The following is a 19,131-nucleotide window of genomic DNA, read 5'->3' as shown; positions in this document are numbered from 1 at the left end:
GTATCACATCATGGCAATCACCCAGGCTCAGAAGCTGAGCCCGTGCGACCGTCACAGTATCCTGGCGGTACGCGGTAGCCGGGATTGCGACTTTCGTGTTCCCTCCTGTTTAACCCTATAGACGTAGCGGTCATGGAACGGAGGTGGCAATCATTGCCATGGCAACCCTGAGGTCCGATAAGGACCCCAGGGCTGCCTTCACTAGAAGCCTGTTAGGATCATGTTTACAGCACGATTTAACAGCGCTGATGTCAGCCTATGCAGAATGCATAGGCTGACTATGTAATATGCTGCAATACATTAGTACTGCAGTATATTACAATGAATACGTGATCAAATGATCATTTGTTCATGGTCCACCCTGGGACAAAATAAAACAGTAAAAAAAGTTAAAAAAAAAAAAAAAGTCCCTTGAAGTCCCATCCCATGCAATAATCCAATAAAACAGGAAAAAAGTGAAAATCACTAAAAAAAACTCCCAACATATTGGGCATCCCAAAGTCCGTTACAGCCCGTACAATAAAATAAAAATGGTACTGAACCCGTACGGTGAACGGCGTACAAAAAAAACACAAAATAACCCTCACAAAAAACGCATAAAAAGTAATCAAAAAGTAACATTTACCCCGACATGATGCCAAGAAAAAGTACAGCTTGTCCTGCAAAAAATAAGCTTTAAAACTGCTCTGTAAACGAAAAAATATAAATGTTATGCCCATTGTTACATGACGATACAAAAATAAGCACATTTCTCACAAAATGAGTTCTATATTCTGCAAAACCATAAAGAAAGCTGTATAAACGGGATATCGCCTTAATCGTGATGACACATAGATTAACCACTTGTCGCATCTTGATGTGACTCTACGTAATAGGATGTGGATTTTTCCTGCACCTTGACGTAGAGTTGTCAGAACTTTGAAGTGTCACTGTCATGGGTAACAGTGACACAAAGTGCGCTCCCTTGCCGGCAATCGCTCTAAGCGCCCGCCAGAGTCAGTGAGCGCCCGCCAGAGTAAGTGAGCGCCCGCGAGCGTCTGCCCGTCAGCGTCCGTCAGTCAGCGTCCGTCAGTCTGTCAGGGAAATTTCAGTTCCTTTTTTTTTTTGTCAATAAACTAAAAAAAAAGTCCAGGGATGTGTGGTTAATGCAGAAGCAGTTTTTTACACAAAAAAAAAAAAAGTCACCCCCAGAAGAGATGTTTTGTCTGCTTTTAAAATGGCATACGCAAAGACGCGACATATGTGACACACAGTGCGACACATGTCCCTCCCACCCTGGTCTTTGTATAAAAAACTGCTTCCGCATTTACTGCACATCCCTGTACTTATTATTTATTTACCATTTTTTTATTAATTTGAATACTCTGAACCCCAAATCTATTTTCATCTATCATACCCCTAGATGAATACCAAGTTAATGAAGGCCTCAGAATCCTTGTGGCGTTCTATCACTTCCAGGCCCTGCCATGTGTCCAGGCAGTATATAAGGGCCATTTAGGTTTTTTTTTTTTTGAAAGCAGGAGAAATAACCTTATAAATGTCAGAGTATAATTTTCCACATTTATGCCATTGCATGAAAATTATGTCCTAAGTGGACATTTTAGATAAAAAAAAAATGTTTTACACACGTTTTACAAAACGCAACCATTAATGCATAGTTAACACATGTGTTAACATCTCGGTTAACGCATGCGTTAATGCAAGCATTAACATTTGAGTTTTGTAAAGGCAAGTGTTAACAGCTGTTTAATTAGGCAAATCACTCTTCAGCTATTCCAATGAGGTTTTAAACGTGTGACCGCACCCTCAGTCTTCTTTCAATTCATATGAGACACTGAAAGAATTAATAAACTTTTCAAAGAATGTTCTGAACAGTTTGAGGGGTGTAGTTTTAAAAATGGGATGATTTGTGGGGAGTTCCACAAAATATAACTTGTAAAACCCTTTTCAATATTAGATGAACTCTAAAATAATTGGATCCTACATTTTCTTGAAAATTTGAAAAATTGCTGTTCTATTAGAAAGTCACCTCATGGCCAAATAAAATATTATAACACTTAAAAAAATGATGCCAACATAAAGTAGATTTATGGTAAATGTGAATTAGTAACCAATGTGGGTGGTTAGATTTACTGTACAATGGGAATAACATTTAGAAATAAAAAAATTGCTATTTTTTAAAAAAATTTACCAAATGTATCACTTTTTAATAAATTCAAAACATAACAACCAAAATGTACCACAAAAGTAAAGTACAAAATGTCACAAAAAACAATGTAATGGAAAATATAGCCCATTTGCCATTTTGAAAAATATAAAAAATAAATAAATAACAAAATTTTGTACAGTCCTAAAAATTATAGCAATGAAAACACCATCAAAAGTCGCAAAAAAATGAAACCACCCGCAGCTCCGTACACCAAAGTATGAAAAAGTTATTGCCGCCAAAAGATGGCAAATTGAAAAAAAAAATTTGCACAGGTGGTTTTAATTTTTGTAACTGTATGAAACTATTATAAAACCTATCCAAATTTGGTATCCCCGTAATTGTACCGACCCAAAGAAAAAAGTAGACATGCATTTGTGGCGCACAGTGAAAGCTGTAAAATCCAAGCCCACAAGAAAACAGCGCAAATGCGTTTTTTTCACCATTTTCACTGCATTTGGATTTTTTTTCCTGCTTCCCAGTACACGGCATGGAATATTAAATACCGTCACCATGAAGTGAAATTTGTTACGCAGAAAATAAGCCATCACAGAGCTCTTTATGTGGAAAAATAAAAAAGTTTTAGATTTTTGAAGGTGGTGAATGAAAAATGGAAGTGAAAAAACTAAAAAGGGTCAGGTCGCATCTATGAATATACTGTGCAGTCCTTTCCGTGTAAGATGATACCCCATACATGAATGTATATAGGTTTTATTAGGTGTTAATAGATTTACCCAAAAAAATTAAAACCTTTTGTACCAAAAAAATTATAACCTTTATCATATTCTGACTCCAATAAGTTTTTCATACTGATGAGTACGGAGTTGGTTTAGGTTACTTTTTTTCCGGGACAAGCTGACGTTTCCATTGCTATCATTTTGGGGAATGTAAGACCTTTTGATCAATTTTTATTAAATTTTTCAATGTGTTGTGAAATGGCAAAAAAGTGGCCATTCAGACATCTGAAGGCATTTTTTCCATTATAGGGTTTACCGCTGGGAATAACCATTTTACTATTTTTATAGATTGGGACTTTTTTTTCACTTTTTTACCCTTTTTTTTATTATGTAGAAAAGCAAATATGGCTACAATAAAACATAACTTTTAATAATTCATAGATAAAATGGATAGAGTCCTAAAATCCATATTTCATACAAAATCTGAATGACGCCACTCAGCCAAATTTTTTTTTGTGTAGAAATAGAGAAAAAACGGGGTCAAAGAGTTAGACGCGATACATCCGAGGTGTATTATTGATTATTTTTATTGGAAATGTGACTACGCGTTTCAACGCCGTAATGGCGTCTTCATCAGGTCAAACACTGTGGGGTTGCATAGTAAAGAACATAAAATATCATAGTTAATAGTTAATAGGTTAGTAAACATAAACATAGACATAAACATAAAATGCGAATTTAAAACACAAAATGAATGTAAAAGGGTTAAAACAAGAGTTAAAGCCAGGGTTAGGATGAAGGAGGTGCGTATGTGTAAAATGTAAAATGTAAACCGGGAGTCTAGTTTGAGTACATGCCCACCGGCATGTACTCACCTCGTACATATTTCACATCTCTGCTCCGTAACCCGCGCAGGCGCATTGCCCCCACATTTCCCTGATCCAGCCGCCTACCAATCAATAAAAAACCGCGTGTCTTCCCGGGGCGTATTCAGTCCATCCCGCGCCGGTGACAGCACGCAGCCCTCTTCCCCGCCACACTGAACGCAGCGGTAAGTAAGCTCTTAGCTCTATCCTCCATCTGACCCCACCACTATCATTTATATATATCCATATGTTCACCTATTCATTCATCACCAACCATTTAATTTACCCTTCTTTAGCTCATCTATCTCATATATTTATCTATTTGTTCATATATTTATATTTACTACTATTACCATTATGCTCATTACTGACCAACTATTTGACCAAATACCTGTCCAATCTCAAACTAGACTCCCGGTTTACATTTTACATTTTACACATACACACCTCCTTCATCCTAACCCTGGCTTTAACTCTTGTTTTAACCCTTTTACATTCATTTTGTGTTTTAAATTCGCATTTTATGTCTATGTTTATGTTTACTAACCTATTAACTATTAACTATGATATTTTATGTTCTTTACTATGCAACCCCACAGTGTGTGACCAGATGAAGACGCCATTACGTCGTTGAAACGCGTAGTCACATTTCCAATAAAAATAATCAATAATACACCTCGGATGTAGCGCGTCTAACTCTTTGACCCCGTTTTTTCTCTATTTCTACACAACATATCTGGATCCACATCCAGCCCCGGGGTTTGACGCTGCAACTCCACTCCATTATCTCTCTCCCCCATTTTGTGTATACTTTTGGCGCCTGGCTCTAGACAAATCCCTCACAATTTTTTCCTCTCTTCCTCAAATTTTTTTTTGTGTTACTAATATAAGACACACAGGGCAGGTGTGTTGCCTGCAGTATGAATGTATGGCAATAATAGGGTATATGGATGTACAGATAGTTTGCACAAGTGACATTCATATAGCGAAAACAGTCACTGATATATATAACCACAGCACATAAAAAATAGGAAAATTGGAACAATCTCACCAAATCCTGCAGTATGCTTGGTCATAGTTCAGGTGATGCGATAGGATAGCCTGGGAACCTGTTGTCCTGACGTCTAAAACATCCCTAGTACAGCTGTACCTATCGCCCGATGGAAATGTATCTGCCCTGACAAGGGCGGTCCCCACACTTGCCATCAGTGTGGCTCACGAGTACTTCCCCTGGTATAGGGGAGGACGATAAAGTGTCAGGTGTGCGGGTCGCAATGCTGGTGTGTGGGATTTCCTACTGCGCATGCGCCATTCATTTAGCGGACTACATAGGTAGGTAGCCGCCCCACTATGACGCCCTCTATGATGCAACAGCCGTGCCTCTCGTCAGAGGGGTGGGCAGATACACTCTAAGGCTGGATTCACACTGCTGTTGCCCGCCGTACCGTAGCACGACGGGCACACGGCAGCACGCGGGGAGAGGAGGAGGTGAGAGCTGCTCGTCCCCCGCCCCTCTCCATAGGGACACATGGAGCACGGCGCCGTATGCAGTGAAAAGATAGGACATGTCCTATCTTTTTACAGGGCACAAAGCGGTATGGTGCCGCACATGTGCTGCACCGTACGCCCATTGCCGTCTATGGGGGACGTATATCGGGCGTATATACATACCCCATGCGGCAGTGTGAATGTAGCCTAACATGGGATGGACGTCTGACGATTTCCCTTTGCAGAGGGTAACCAATAGTAAAAATAGAGTCAAGAGTGCACAGAACGGAGTTTATTGGATAAAACAATATCATTGGGGAAATAGAAAGTCAAGTGCCACAGTATCCAGGCAGAAAATCAGACTCCTATCACATTGTAAAAGTTTTTTTATCCCAGTTGCCCTCACATGTAGGTCTGTCAACCCTAGTGATGCCATGGTACTTTAGCACCTTCGTCCCTCCTCCATGTTGGCCATTTACATGTCTTGCTATGGGAGTTGGGTGCCTATTCTCAGCTAGAACCTGATGATCGCCTTGCCCACATACTTAATGCCACAGTCGCATTCAGCTCTGTAAATGAACCCCTCTGATTTACAATTGATAAATGTCATAATGTCTATGTTTTCACTTGTGGCATTAGAAGTAAACATTTTACAAGTTTTAATAGGGGGGCATGAAATGCACCCATTACACCAATACGTGCCCTTGGTGGTATGCAGATCAAGCCAGGTGCTATGTCTATTTGGGATAAAATGACTATGGACGAGGCGAACTCTTAGGGCAGTGGTGGCGAACCTATGGCACAGGTGCCAGAGGCGGCACTCAGATCCCTTTCTGTGGGAACCCGGGCCATCTCCCCAGCACACCAGACAGAACTCAAAGAATCTTCCTGCAGTTGCAAGCCACTTAAAAGATGCTGTTTTCAGACATATTTTGATACTTACTTCTCTACTTCAAACTGTAGGAATAGGGAGAATGAGTAGACAGGGCTGAATTATCTTTGTAGGATTCTCTGTGTACAGTGGAACACTGGAAAGAAGCTAAAGTGATGCAAATTTTCCATCTTTCTACAGTGTTGCTGTCCTCAGGAGGCCAATATGATTGAAAGTTGTTGAAGAACAGGGAGCAATAACTTACTGTTTTAATTTTTGGTTGGCACCTCGCAATAAATAAGGGGTGTTTGGGTTGCAGTTTGGGCACTCGGTCGCTAAAAGGTTCGCCATCACTGTCTTAGGGCTTAGCCCATTCTGTATGTTATGAAGGGGAATGGTCCTATTACATCTTTAATGTCTGGATCCATACATAGGGTACCCCAAAGTTTAGTGACAATTTCTCGTGCTGCTAGTGCACCGTTGTCAAAAGTGGTAATGAGTCTGATGTGCCCATCACTCTTTGGACATCTCTTTGTGTCTAAGGTCAGTGCGGTTTTGTGCCAAAGAAAAATGATAAGCTTTTCTCAGAACCCAGTCTGGATACCCTTGATGTTGAAATCTGAGTCGCAGGTCATCAGCCTGCTTTTTAAACACTTGGTCATTAGAACAGTTGTGTCTCAGACATAAATATTGGTCACGTGGGATGCCATGCTTAAGGGGGAATGGGTGGCTACTCTCCCACCTAAGTAACAAATTTGTGGCTGTTTTCTTTTGATAGACCTCTGTTTCTAGTGATCCAGCTGGATTTCTAGAGATCATAACATCAAGAAAGGCAGGACTTTCATTCTGGGTCTCAAAGGTGAGAGTGAGACCTATGGGGTTCTGCACAAAGTAACGAAAGGTCCCCTCTGTGCCACTCCGCACGAATATATCATCGATGTAACGCACACAGATGTCAATGGCTGCGCCACACGGGTTCAGAGTTTCAGAGAAGACCACAGCCTCCTCCCACCAGCCCAGGAGCAAGTTGGCATTGGTTGGCACACAAGGCCAACCCATTGCCGTGCCCCTGAGCTGGTGGTAGTACCGACTGTTAAAGAGGAAGACATTTCTCTTTAAGCAGAATTCCAATGTTTTTAATATGAATTCATTGTGCCTTTGGCACTGTGTCCCTCTCGAGCGCAGGTAGTGAGCAATGGCAGTGAGGCCTGCAGTGTATGGCCCATGCCTGTGTGTTTTCGTTCCTGTCCCCCTTCCTCTTCCATCTCCTCACTTTGACTGCCAATATCATGCAATAAGCACTCCTGGGGGTTTCCTTTGATATTTGTGTGCCAAAATCTATTGATATAGTCTACAACGTGCGACCAATATCCTTGAATATCCGGGCAAACCAAAATACCATGCCACAAATCCAGCAATATTCTCCCACATTTGGGGCATTCAGTTATACAATCTGGTCTGGAGGAGGAAGGGAGAATATTTAGGCCATAAATTGCCCCATGCATCAATTTAAAATAGTTTTCTCTCCATCTTTCATTAATAAAATGCCCCTGGACCCAGGATCTGCAACCTATCCCCCACTTCTTAAATAGGCATGTATTTGCCTTCCCTCAAAGTTGTCTCATTACAGCATATAAAAAGGATATTGTGTAATGCCCTGGAGCGATACTAAGAGGATCCTCAAAAGCCTGGTTAGAATGCAAATACATTTTCAAAGGTTTTAAATGAAAAACAATGCCTCATTTTGCTACCTTGAAAGGCAGCCTTCTTAACACAAAGTATGACCTACAAGAAGTCTAAAATATGGTGTGGGATTAAGCCAAACCATTATATCTTTTCCAGAAGGAACAGACTCCACTGTAGACAGCACTGTTTCGAACCTGTTTCGTACAGCGTAGGGAACTGGATTGGCTGTGTGATCACTTCTAATCACTTCCTTGCGTACCCTTCAGAGGTCCGGAACGTCGCGGTTTCCTTCACATTGGTGGCACCAGTGGGATCGAGATAATAGTGTTTGATTGTGTGATCCAGACACTAAAGATTACCAATAGCACCGTTTGCATTGGGATCTTAAGACCAATTCAGTACTAGACACAGGCAGAGTGCAATTACAATAAGGTGTGAGGTACATCAAGTTGCAATTCTTTGTTAGTTACCAACAGCTGTGAGAATGGCCGGTAGAAACAAAGGCAGGAAGAATACTGCCACAGCTGTGGACATTACGGAGGATGATGCATTACTGCAGTTGGACCATGAGGAGGTGTGAGGTGCTATTGTTCAGGGCGAGGGGGAGCTCTCCCCAGACTCCTCAAGGAGCCAGTCGCCAGTAGTCAGTCCCTACTTCCCACCCACCCACATGATCTGATGGGCTCAGTGGCCATCTTGCAAGCTGCCTTGGCCAGTTTACAGGCGGGCAACCATGCTGCTGGAGAACCATGTGCCAAAGCTACGGACTGAGGACTTTCCCCTGCTGGATAAAGGTAGTGACTTGGGCACCTTTTTGCTGGCTTTTGAAAAAACTTGTCAACAGTACCACGTTTCTGCTGACCAATGGGTTTGGTACCTTACCCTTCGTCTCAGAGGGAAGGCCCGGATATATTTGGCTATTTTTCTAGTGAGACCACCCTGATTTATGAGGATATCAAGCAGGCTCTGGTCCGTCCGTACAACTTGACCCCGGAGACCTACCAGAAGACGCTCCAGATTTTGCAGCAGGGGTCTGCTGACGGCTGGACTGACCACATGAGGGCTCTTCTGTGAGCAGTGGACCTCAGAACTTACCACCTTTCAGCAGCTGAAGGAGCAAATCTCCATCAAGCAGTTTTTGAGGAATTGCCTAGAGGAATTACAGCAGCACCTTCGTGACCGGAAACCCAAAGAGGGTTTGGAAACAGCTGGCCTGGCAGATGAGTACAGCAACAATCTGACTCTGGAAGCCAGGAGACCTTCTGGTTGGAGAGGGGGTAAGACAAACTCCATCCCTGTTAACCCTGCCCCTGCACCCAAGGTGACACCTGCCCATGCTCCCCTCTCCACATCAGTTGGTGAAACCCTTCTGTGCCATTTTTGCAGAAAGCCAGGACACTTCAAGGACATGTGTCCACAGCGACAGAAAGGCTCAGGACCGTCCGTGACACAATCTCCTGTTTTGTTTGCGGTTGGGGGTGTTGGGAGGTCCCATGATAATTTGCAGCCAGTCACCATAGGCCAGGTCATGGCCATGGGACTGAGACACACTGGGGCTGGGTTGACCATTGTACGCCTGAAATGGTTTCCCCACAGGATGATACCTGGGAAAACCCTCACTGTTTCTAGAATTAGAGGAACAGAACCGTTGTAATTGGACTGGGGTGTGGGGAGGGGCATGAGGGAGGTGGGCGTGTCACCTGAGTGTTCTTCCTTGGAGTGTTCTGCTGGGAACAGACTTGGGCCGGCTAGTGTCACAGTACATGACCCCAGAATCTGCAGGGACTGAGCCCAAAACCAACAATATCCAGCCTTCCGCTGTAACAGATACCGTGATTGATTGTTATGACAGTGATGTTGATATTGTCAATGATAACACTGATCTGTGTGAGATACCTACTGCCAGGAATGTGGGGGTGGGTAGGGTCATGGGTCCCACGTTGCCCTTGGGGGAGGGGACCATCAAGCAGAGGGTCAGGCTACTATGGAAAGTGGCCTGTCAGCCTCTGGAGACCTGTTGTCCTCTGACACTCCTAGTGTAGGGAGAGACAGGGGGCTAACAGCTGCGGGGGGAAAAGCTTACAGTGGAGGATGGGAAAATACTGGGACTAGTGAAGTGTCCAGGTAAGGACTCTGTGCAGAGCTTATCCCCAACCGGACTGTCTCAGGACCGGCCCTGTCTGTCTGAATTGGCGACTGGGTCAGAGGCGGACAGGAAGTGGACGCTACCTGCGGTCACAGCGGTCATCTTTGCTGGGACACACAGTCGCTGAATTCCTCCCTTCTGATCAAGTGGCTGCCAGGTGAGATGGAGGCCTGGATACATATCCGGGGGAACTGGCAGAAGACGTGGGGTTTTTTCTACTCTCAACATGTCAAGTCAGGGGGTTCAGGTAAGAGGGCCTGCAAGTGAGGCTGGTAAGGGTCTTCCTGGCAAGGACCCACTGCAGGGCCCATTACCAACCGGACTGTCTCAGGACAGAGCCCATCCTTCTGCTTTGGCGACTGGGTCAGAAGTGGGGAGAAAGTGGACGCTACCTGTGGTCGCAGCAACCATCGCTGCCTGGTGTATTAATTTGTGCTGTGAGATTAATGTATACCCCCTTAAGATATGTAGGAAACCTCCCGTCTATTCCCATGCGGTCCAGTACCAGCCGCAGGCAATCCCACTTGACATTAGCAAATGCCTTTTGCTAAAGCAACGAATGTTGGTCTCTCCTTGCGGATATTAGTTACTGCAGCACGCTCCTTCACAAAGCCTACATGAGATTTCCCTGCTAGACCTGGCAGCAATACCGCTAGGTATTAAGACCATGAATGTAATAAATCCTTCCCTTGCTTAGGCAGTAATTTAGTATATGCATTTTTTGAGTGCCTCCTAACTACTACTGTTTCCATCACAGAGTTAAAATATCTATGCAGAAGTGGTGTCACCTGTTCGCACATCCCCTTATAGAACTTGCCAGAGTAGCCATTGGGCCCAGGAGATTTCCCCCCGCTAATAACTGTATCGCGTTCTTCACTTTGTCCTCCGTTATGACCGTATTTAGATCCGCCCATTGATTCTCACTTATAGAGGGTAATCTCACTTTACCGAGGAAATCCCTTCCCTTTCCCATCTCGCAATGACTATCCTGATACAGCTGCTAATAAAATTCCTTGAAAAGGGAGTTCATCTCCTGTGGTTGCACTTTAATCCGGCCTAGAGTATCCCTCAAAGCTCCTATGTGTGGGACCGTATACTTTCCTTTCGCCAGCTTTGCTAAAATCTTCCCTGCTTTATCTCCAAATTTGTGTAAGTCAGTTTCCCTTTCCAAGCGATAGCAACCCTCCTTCAGTTCTGCCCAGTTTTCAAGTTCCCTTTTTGCTTGTCCCCACCTATCTTTTGCTGAATCCTGATGTGTCTGGGTGAAAATGGAGTATGCCTTGAGGAGCTGCTGGCTTGCAACAAGGAATTTATGATGGTTCGTTTTTTTGCTTTCACAAACGACATGATTCATCCCCTGACCATCATTTTGGCTGACGCCCCATAGAGACCTGGATCATCTGCATGCTGTTCATGTGTAGAACTAAATTCCTGCCACCACCCTTTGAGCAAGGACTGCCCTCCTCCTTAGAGAGGAAAATTGGGTATCTCCATGTTACATGAGAGCCCCTGGGGTGCTTTTCTGCGTACTGCACTTCTACCGGAGCATGGTCAGAGATAACCAAGTCTCCTAGATTTACCTCAGTTACACGCCTGCTTAAAAAGGTGGTTGTTAGTATATAGTCGATCCTTGACCTTGTACCATGAGCGTGCAAAGAATGAGTAAACCCTCAGGGTGCTGGAGTCTCCATGAGTATCGCAGATTAGTTTTTCCAGAAATATGGGCAGAATCCAGTCTTCCGCACACACAGAACCTGTCAACGGATGACCTGTATGCTTATCCTTTACCGTACTGTAGACGATATTAAGATCCCCCCCCCCCCCCACTATAAAGTGCGTTGATGTGGATTTAAGGATATCCTCCTCCAACTTTGTGAAGAAAGGAGCAGATTTACCATTAAGACCATACACGTTATATAGATCATAAGCTTCTCGTAGATAGGAGAAAGCCAGGCAAGATACCCCACTCTTCTGGTCAGAAGCATGTGATAATACCTATATGGGTAAATGTCAATTAATGTTAGGACCCCTGCTTTCTTATTTCTAGCTGCCGATCCAAACACTTTAACCACCCACATTGTGTGCATCCGTTCAAAATCATCCTCTTCCAAATGTGTCTCCTGCAATATCACTATATCTGGACGCATAGGTTTCAGATGGCGCAATATCGCCATGCGTTTTTAGAGCGTAGCCCTTTCACATTTCAAGTTATTAACTTAAACGGAGATTAAATTTAGATGCCAGTCTTGTTATTTTGTATGGAGATATATGGGGTGATAGCCTCAGACCCCTAGGGTACAGGGCAGACCGGATCAGCAGCCAGAGACAACACACCATGCCAATAGAAACAGAGGATCAGGGTATGTCTGATCCAATTGGCTGGCGTACATGACTTCTCTTTTTTTCTGCCATGTGTATACTGCTTCCCCCTCCCTCACCTCGTATTCAAATTGCCACAATCCCTTTTCCCCCTGTGGGGTATCACATCCCCCCCTAGTAAGTATTCTTTCAGCCCGAAACAACTAATACTACCCCCTCTATGAGACCCAAAATTACAAAGACTTGGTTCGGTTTATCTGTCTTCAGTCCCCCCAAGTAGCTTGCAGAGATTTTCCTTGTCATCTTCTGGATTCCCTTTGTTCTTTGGGCGACACTCCTCTCTCCTCCTGCTGGGATGATGATGTTGCCGTGCCGCTTGTCCTTCTCTCCAGGCTATGATGATTTGAGGGCGAGGTGCAGTTCAGAAGAGCGGTCAGTGCCTTCTTTGCCTCCTCCGGCGAGTGGAGCACTTGAACTTGAGCAATATTTAAAGAGTTCCCTGAGGGATTAGAAGATTCTTCCTCTTGACATTCCGTATCTAAAGGGGTAAACCTAGATCTTGTTTTTATTTCTTTAGCTGTTTTTTTGTGCATTCCCTAGGGTAGTTTTAAAAAATTTCTCAATCTTAGGGGGATTTTTGTCCTTCGGGGAACCAGTCCCCACAGATTTCCTTGGGGAACCTATAGCTGGCATCTTTAGGCGACTACCCAATTCATGCTAAAAATTAAGCCCTACCTAATTGTCGTGTTTTAATTATTACCACACCGTTCCTAAGACTTATTTGGACTATGCTGGTGAATAGCTGTAATACTTTGTACTGAATAATCACCGTATATTATGTGTCAACTAAATGGTTCACTGCTATAATCCTAAGGTGAAACAGTGTTATTCAGCATTACTGACAATGATATTTAGACCTTACTCAACAGGCCAACCCATCAAGTCCAGTGAATAGCAGGTTACAACCATTCAAACCTGCCAATGTTTTGTGTGCACTAGGAGGTACACTGGTTTAAGACAATTACATTGGTCCCTGTTGCATCTGCCTTGATCAACAATATTCTCAGGGACCTAGTGAAGCTATGTAATCACGTTACGATTTACAATTCTAAATGAACCAATAGCTAATAACCATAATTCTTAGTTAGTGATTACTGTATATACCCGAATATAAGTAGAGACCCCTAATTTTACCACCACAAACTGGGAAAACCTATTGATTCGAGTATAAGCAAAGGGTGGGAAATGCATTGGTCACAGCCTCACAGTATATAACCAGCCAGCCCCCATTTAGTATACAGCCAACCCCCATGTAGTATAGAGCCACCTAGGCCCCATGTAGCATACAGCCAGCCTGCCCCCATGTAGTATACAGGCAGCCAGCCCCCATGTAGTATACAGCCAGCCAACCGCATGTAGTATACAGCCAGCCAACCGCCTTGTAGTATACAGCCAGCCAGCGCGCACTTTGCCAAGCACATAAAAAAACAAACTTACATACTCACCTTCGGGGGGTCCCGATGCCCGATGCAGCTCCCAACGCACATCCTCTGTTAATTGTAAATCAACAAATGATGTCATAGTAGAATTTTATTCCATAGTGAAAATCAAATTAAAGGGATTTTCATTTATGAATTCAAGAATTGTTTTCAGATGTACGAATGTCTCCCTTCTAGATTAGGAGACATCTATGTACATCTACATCTATGTATATTCCATACCATATGATATTATGGAAGGGTTCACATGCCTGTACAGAAGAATTTCTAACTAATGTGCCATACACAGATTTGCCAGTGTTGCCAAAAAGCATGCGCTCAGAGGGTACCCTTTGTTTTTGTAGATAAAATTTATTATTGTTGAAGAAAAAATAATTGTTAGACAATAAAAATTGTAACAGTTGTGGTATGTATTCCTTCAATATTGGTGTATAATTGTTATATTTTTGCATATGGAAATTCACTGTGCACTGGCTTCTCAGTGTGGGATGGACACGTAGATCGATATGGCATTGCATGTGAGCCACATATTAACCGTTTCCCATTCCATTTTATCCATGGTTTTATATATAGATTTTGAGTCCTGGATATAACTGGAAATCTTTTCACCAGTGATTGCAATATTCTATCCAACCATATACTGAATTTTTCAGTGATCGATCATATTCCTGAAACTATAGAGTGCAGGTGGAAAATTCTTCCATTGGGTCTAAGGGATTATATAGAATTATGGACAAGTGGCATGTTGTGGTATTAATTGTTCTATAGCAGATTCTGAGAAGATGGCCAAGTCAACCACTTAAACCCATTAAGGACATAACTTGTTTGTACGTTAAGGTTTAGCCCTATTTAAAAAAAAAAAAAATTGACCAGTGTCTCTTCTTGTGGTAAATAACTTTTCCAAACTGTTACATGGCCCTGTGATTTTGAGATAGTTTTCTTGTGAGACATTGTAGTTTATTATTGTAGTATAATGTCGCTGATCAGTTACTTTTTTTTGGGGGGGGGGATAATTCACTAATTTAGGAAGGTTTTTTGTAGAAACCGTTTGCCATTGGCGGTCTTTTTATTCTCATAATTTGTTTTAGGTTTCCTTTCTTTTTTACTGATGTGAGAAGGTTTAAAAAGGTTTAGTAGCAACTTCTCAGATTCCTGCCACGGAAGACAAACACCCCAAAAATCATGATGCGGGTTCTCCCGGGTACGGCATTATGCTCTATGTGGCAATCTACAGGCTGGGCACACGGCAGGGCTCAGGAGGGAAGTTGCAGCATTATGTATTAGATGTGGAAAGTGCATCAGCGTAAATAGTTCAGGGTAAAATTATATATCAAGAGAGGTGTGATAAATCCTATAACAATCCGGGGCACGAGTCACACTGGTAAATGGTTTGTTTCTTCATGCCCCTTTTGGAGCAGACCTTTTTTGTGTCCTTCCATTGCTGGCAGTTTGGGGAACTTCTCCTTGAATGTGTTGCCCTTGGTACAATACGTGTTGTGGACTCGCTTTCAGAAGTACTGGCCCTCCCCCCTCCCTTTTCTCCAAAAATCAAATGCTTGACTACCACCAATCTTAGGATTTCAGGAAAGTTCCCCACTGGCCTGCACATCGATGTAGCGCGTAAGCATTATATAGTGCCATCTGCAAGATGTGCACGGCAAGCTTCTTGTACCACACCCTCGATTTCCGCATGGCTGAAGCACCTGGTCAGACAAGTCAACCCCTCCCCATGTACTTGTTATGGTACTGGTGTACCCATGTATTGTTTTAACATATGTATTATATTAACATACAAGGACATCTCGCTTGTCCTTGTAGATAATGGAAATTTGCCTATGAGGTTTTTTTTAGCTTAAAGGGGTTATGCCACTAAACAATTGACTACAAAAAGCTGTCAAAGAGGTTAAAATATTTCAAAAATCTATTTGTAATGGTTACCTGGAATTAAAGACACCTTTCTATTTGTTATTATGATGCTTGTTCAGCCTCTATTCTGCTCCACACAGAAGCAGATGTGGGAGGGGCCTAGCCAGGCACATGCACAGCACTGACAGCGGCAGTTATTGCACAACTCAGTGCTCAGCCTTCAGAGTCTCCTTCCACCTGCTGTGGTCAAATAGTCCCTGCATTTACTGATCCAATAGAATTGTGTCATACGCCCCATGTTAAAAGTGCAACAAAAAAAGTTGGTGCAGTCTGTCGGGGCAGTGCAGGGTGCACCAGATTCATGAAGAACATGCGCCAGAAATCCTGAATCTGGCGCCCCCTGCACACTACACACATGTACTATGTATTCTCACAGCATCATGGTCGGTCAGGCTGACATACATGGCGGAAGTCGGAAGTCTAGGTGGGTGCAGGGGAGGCAAACCCCACGTGTATTGTCACTCCAAAGTGCCACTTACCCCTGAGGAAGTCACTTCGAAGTGAGGATATGCATGGAGTTTGCCGTCCCTGCATTTTTCTAGACCTCAGACATATTTACACGTTACTGTCCGCCTGACCGACCATGATGCTGTGAGAATACATTGTTTTGCTCTACTTGTATGCACTGATTGTACAAAATTAGGTGCATTAACATGGACCTTTTTAGTTGTTTTTATGACTTTTACTAATAAACTTTAGTATTTTTGTATGTTGATCTGTGTGTATTTGGTAAGGAATTGCAACTAAATCACTAGGTAGATAGATATGAGATAGATAGATAGATATGAGACAGTAGATAGATGACAGGTGATAGATAATAGGACTTGGATAGATAAATAGGTGACAGCTTCTCACATTTTACTGATCTTTAGCTACTTCCCTGCTAGTCAGGGACAGGGCCCCTTTGCAGGACACCAGAGTAGCATGGAGGGACAGTGCATGGAGGAGAGTACAGGAAGAGGACTGCAGGACAGCAGGGTAACATGGAGGGACAGTGAATGGTGGAGAGTACAGGAGGAGGACTGCATCAGGAGAGGTCAGAGCTCAGCCTGTTACTTGTGTTATCTCAGCAGCCTCCTGTGTGACCTGACTAATGGTGGAGGGAGGAGAGGGCTGCTACATTGCCATGATCCATGTTGGGGGTGGGGGAGGACTCCTCTGAGGAGCAGATATCCATGTCTGTCTGGCTGCAGTTACCTTGTATCTGCTGCTGTAGGCACCTGTGGAGCTGGTAAGCAGTGGCCATCACAGCACAATCTCTGCCCCTCCTCCTCTCTCAATTCCTATTGGCTGCAGTGTGTCAGCTGATCTCTCAGTGTGAGCCCGTGGAGTGATCTGTAGTGCAGAGCAGCTGCTGACTCCTTGTGCGCAGACTTGGCCAGATCAGCTGTAGCTCAGGACGGGACACAGCTACCACTAGGGGGCGCCAGCAACCAGAACAAAAACAGTTATCTCAGTAAGGTTGCAGATTTTGTAATAAGTGTAAATGGTGAAAATACTTGTCACAATGCATTGAGCCGAATTACAGCCATTTGCTATGGTGACACAACCCCTTTAAGGCACTTCCTGGTGGGCTCTGTGCTGCTGATCCTGGAACATATTGTGGTTAGGCACAAAAAACTTTGCTTCTATCAAAAAAAAAAAATACTTTACATGCTTTTAAATGAAGCTCAGGCGCTACCTCCACATCATAGCTTACATATGTCAGTCTGCCGAATCATAATTATGCACACATCCTCTTTCGCTGGCCTCCTCCCCCTGCCTCTGAGAGCCGGTGACGTCACCCGGCTCTTGGCAGTTCTCACACATGCGCATTATATACTACAATCCCTGCTGAACAACTAGACTGTTTATTATCCGCAAAACAAAATAAACTGACTGTGCTCAAGTAGGATAAATGTAGTCCTGATTGTCTGTCTGTGCTTCTAAAATATGTAAATACAGGTACTGTTGCATCTGCATTAAAGGGGTGTTCCAACTAAGACACAATTTACACAAATACAGCATTTCACAGATATAAGTCATTCCTGAATCTATCAGTCCTGGTGTACACAATTTCAGTTGCCCCTAAACACGACCCTGTAACTTCTGACTTAGGGTCGGGTGGCAGCCATCTTGGATTTGTATGTGACAGCTTGGAGCTGAGATTTCTGTGTCTCTCTGTGTGCCTGTAGCCACAGAGCTTACACTGAGGCACACTGATACACAGACACTTCCTACCAGGACATCGTGAGCAGAGAGCAGCTACAAACTACAACCTACAAGGAGATAAGTGATTCGGGGAAAGGGGGATGTAGGCACATATCTGTGAGATGTAGCGGAAAAAATTTAACAATGTAATAGTCAGTCATGCCTCTTTGTAATAGGCAAATGTAAACAGAACGAAAAAACAACAAGAGAGGACGGCGCCTCGTGTAATACTGTTGGGATCAATGGTTGGTGAGAGAAGAGAGTACTGCTCACCTGAAAGCACCTTGTTACAGTGCATTTTGTAGACCACCATGGGGAAGGGTTCCGGATCGTATGGCTAATTGAAGCCAATAGCAGGAGTAGATGGATGGTTTGTTCTAAGCAGCTCCCACAGCTCCAAAATACCCGGACCTTGAATGGAGGCCAGTATAGACAGTAGAGTAAAAAACAAAAAAAAAAAAACAGGAGAAAGAAGCTATCGTGGGGCGCTAATAGGCCAAATCGTATCTACAATAGTGATAAATAGCTAGAAATAATCTGTATTGAAAATCTTTTATTATAAAAAACAACAAACAGTGATAAAAATAATAATAATAATAATTAAATTAAAAATAAAAGTCTAGGCTTTTTATTTTTATCACTGTTTGTTGTTTTATATAATAAAAGATTTTCAATACAGATTATTTTCAGCTATTTATCACTACTTGTGATAATAATATTACTCCTCCACAGTTTGTTATATATATATATATTTTTTTCTTTCTTTGTGTTTCATTCTGCCTGTTATAAATCATTAGGCTCCATTTGTTTAAGACCAGCCAGAAGATGAGTCTGGCAGGGTGGTTATAAAACCCCAGGGAGTCTATGTTTGATCAGAGAAGCATGGTCTTCTAAGTGGTAAAATTAACACCCTTCGGCCAGAGTAGTCTAGCTAGTGGGGGATGAAAAGAAGCCACAGACTGCATGTTTTTCCCTCCAAATTCAGACAAAGGGGAATATCATAGCTGTCCATAACTGGGACATAATTCATAATTATAGGTCCCAAGTTACACAGGACAGTTATGGGGTCTAGACACACTTCTGGACCGAAAATCAGAACATTAGCTGCAATGAAAGGCAGCCAATAGCAGAACACCCCTGATATTAGGCTAAGACACCCCGAGTTTGGTACGGGGTTAATGGGAATAACATGCCCGTTTGGTTGGAAGCCATGGCACAATTGTGCCATCTCCCAATCAAAAGTTATGGGGTTCTGAT

General features: G+C 43.1%; 1 protein-coding gene across 10 annotated transcripts in view; it reads right to left on the bottom strand.

The window, feature by feature from the left end:
• The window catches only part of PRMT7 (protein arginine methyltransferase 7), a 530,266-nt gene that overhangs the window by 59,905 nt on the left and 451,230 nt on the right, over positions 1-19,131 (bottom strand). For 6 of the 10 annotated variants that reach the window (XM_072117757.1, XM_072117754.1, XM_072117758.1 and 3 more), the window contains one exon: positions 13,765-13,809. The exons of the other annotated variants lie outside the window; for them this stretch is intronic. In XM_072117757.1, the coding sequence (XP_071973858.1) occupies positions 13,765-13,809 (45 nt within the window). The remainder of the gene's footprint in view (positions 1-13,764; positions 13,810-19,131) is intronic. 10 annotated transcript variants of the gene reach the window in all.

The sequence above is a fragment of the Engystomops pustulosus genome, chromosome 7, assembly GCF_040894005.1.
Source record: "Engystomops pustulosus chromosome 7, aEngPut4.maternal, whole genome shotgun sequence".
Lineage (NCBI taxonomy): Eukaryota > Metazoa > Chordata > Amphibia > Anura > Leptodactylidae > Engystomops > Engystomops pustulosus.
The sequence above is the reverse complement of the archived record's forward strand: the minus strand, read 5'-3'. Positions and strand labels throughout refer to the sequence as shown.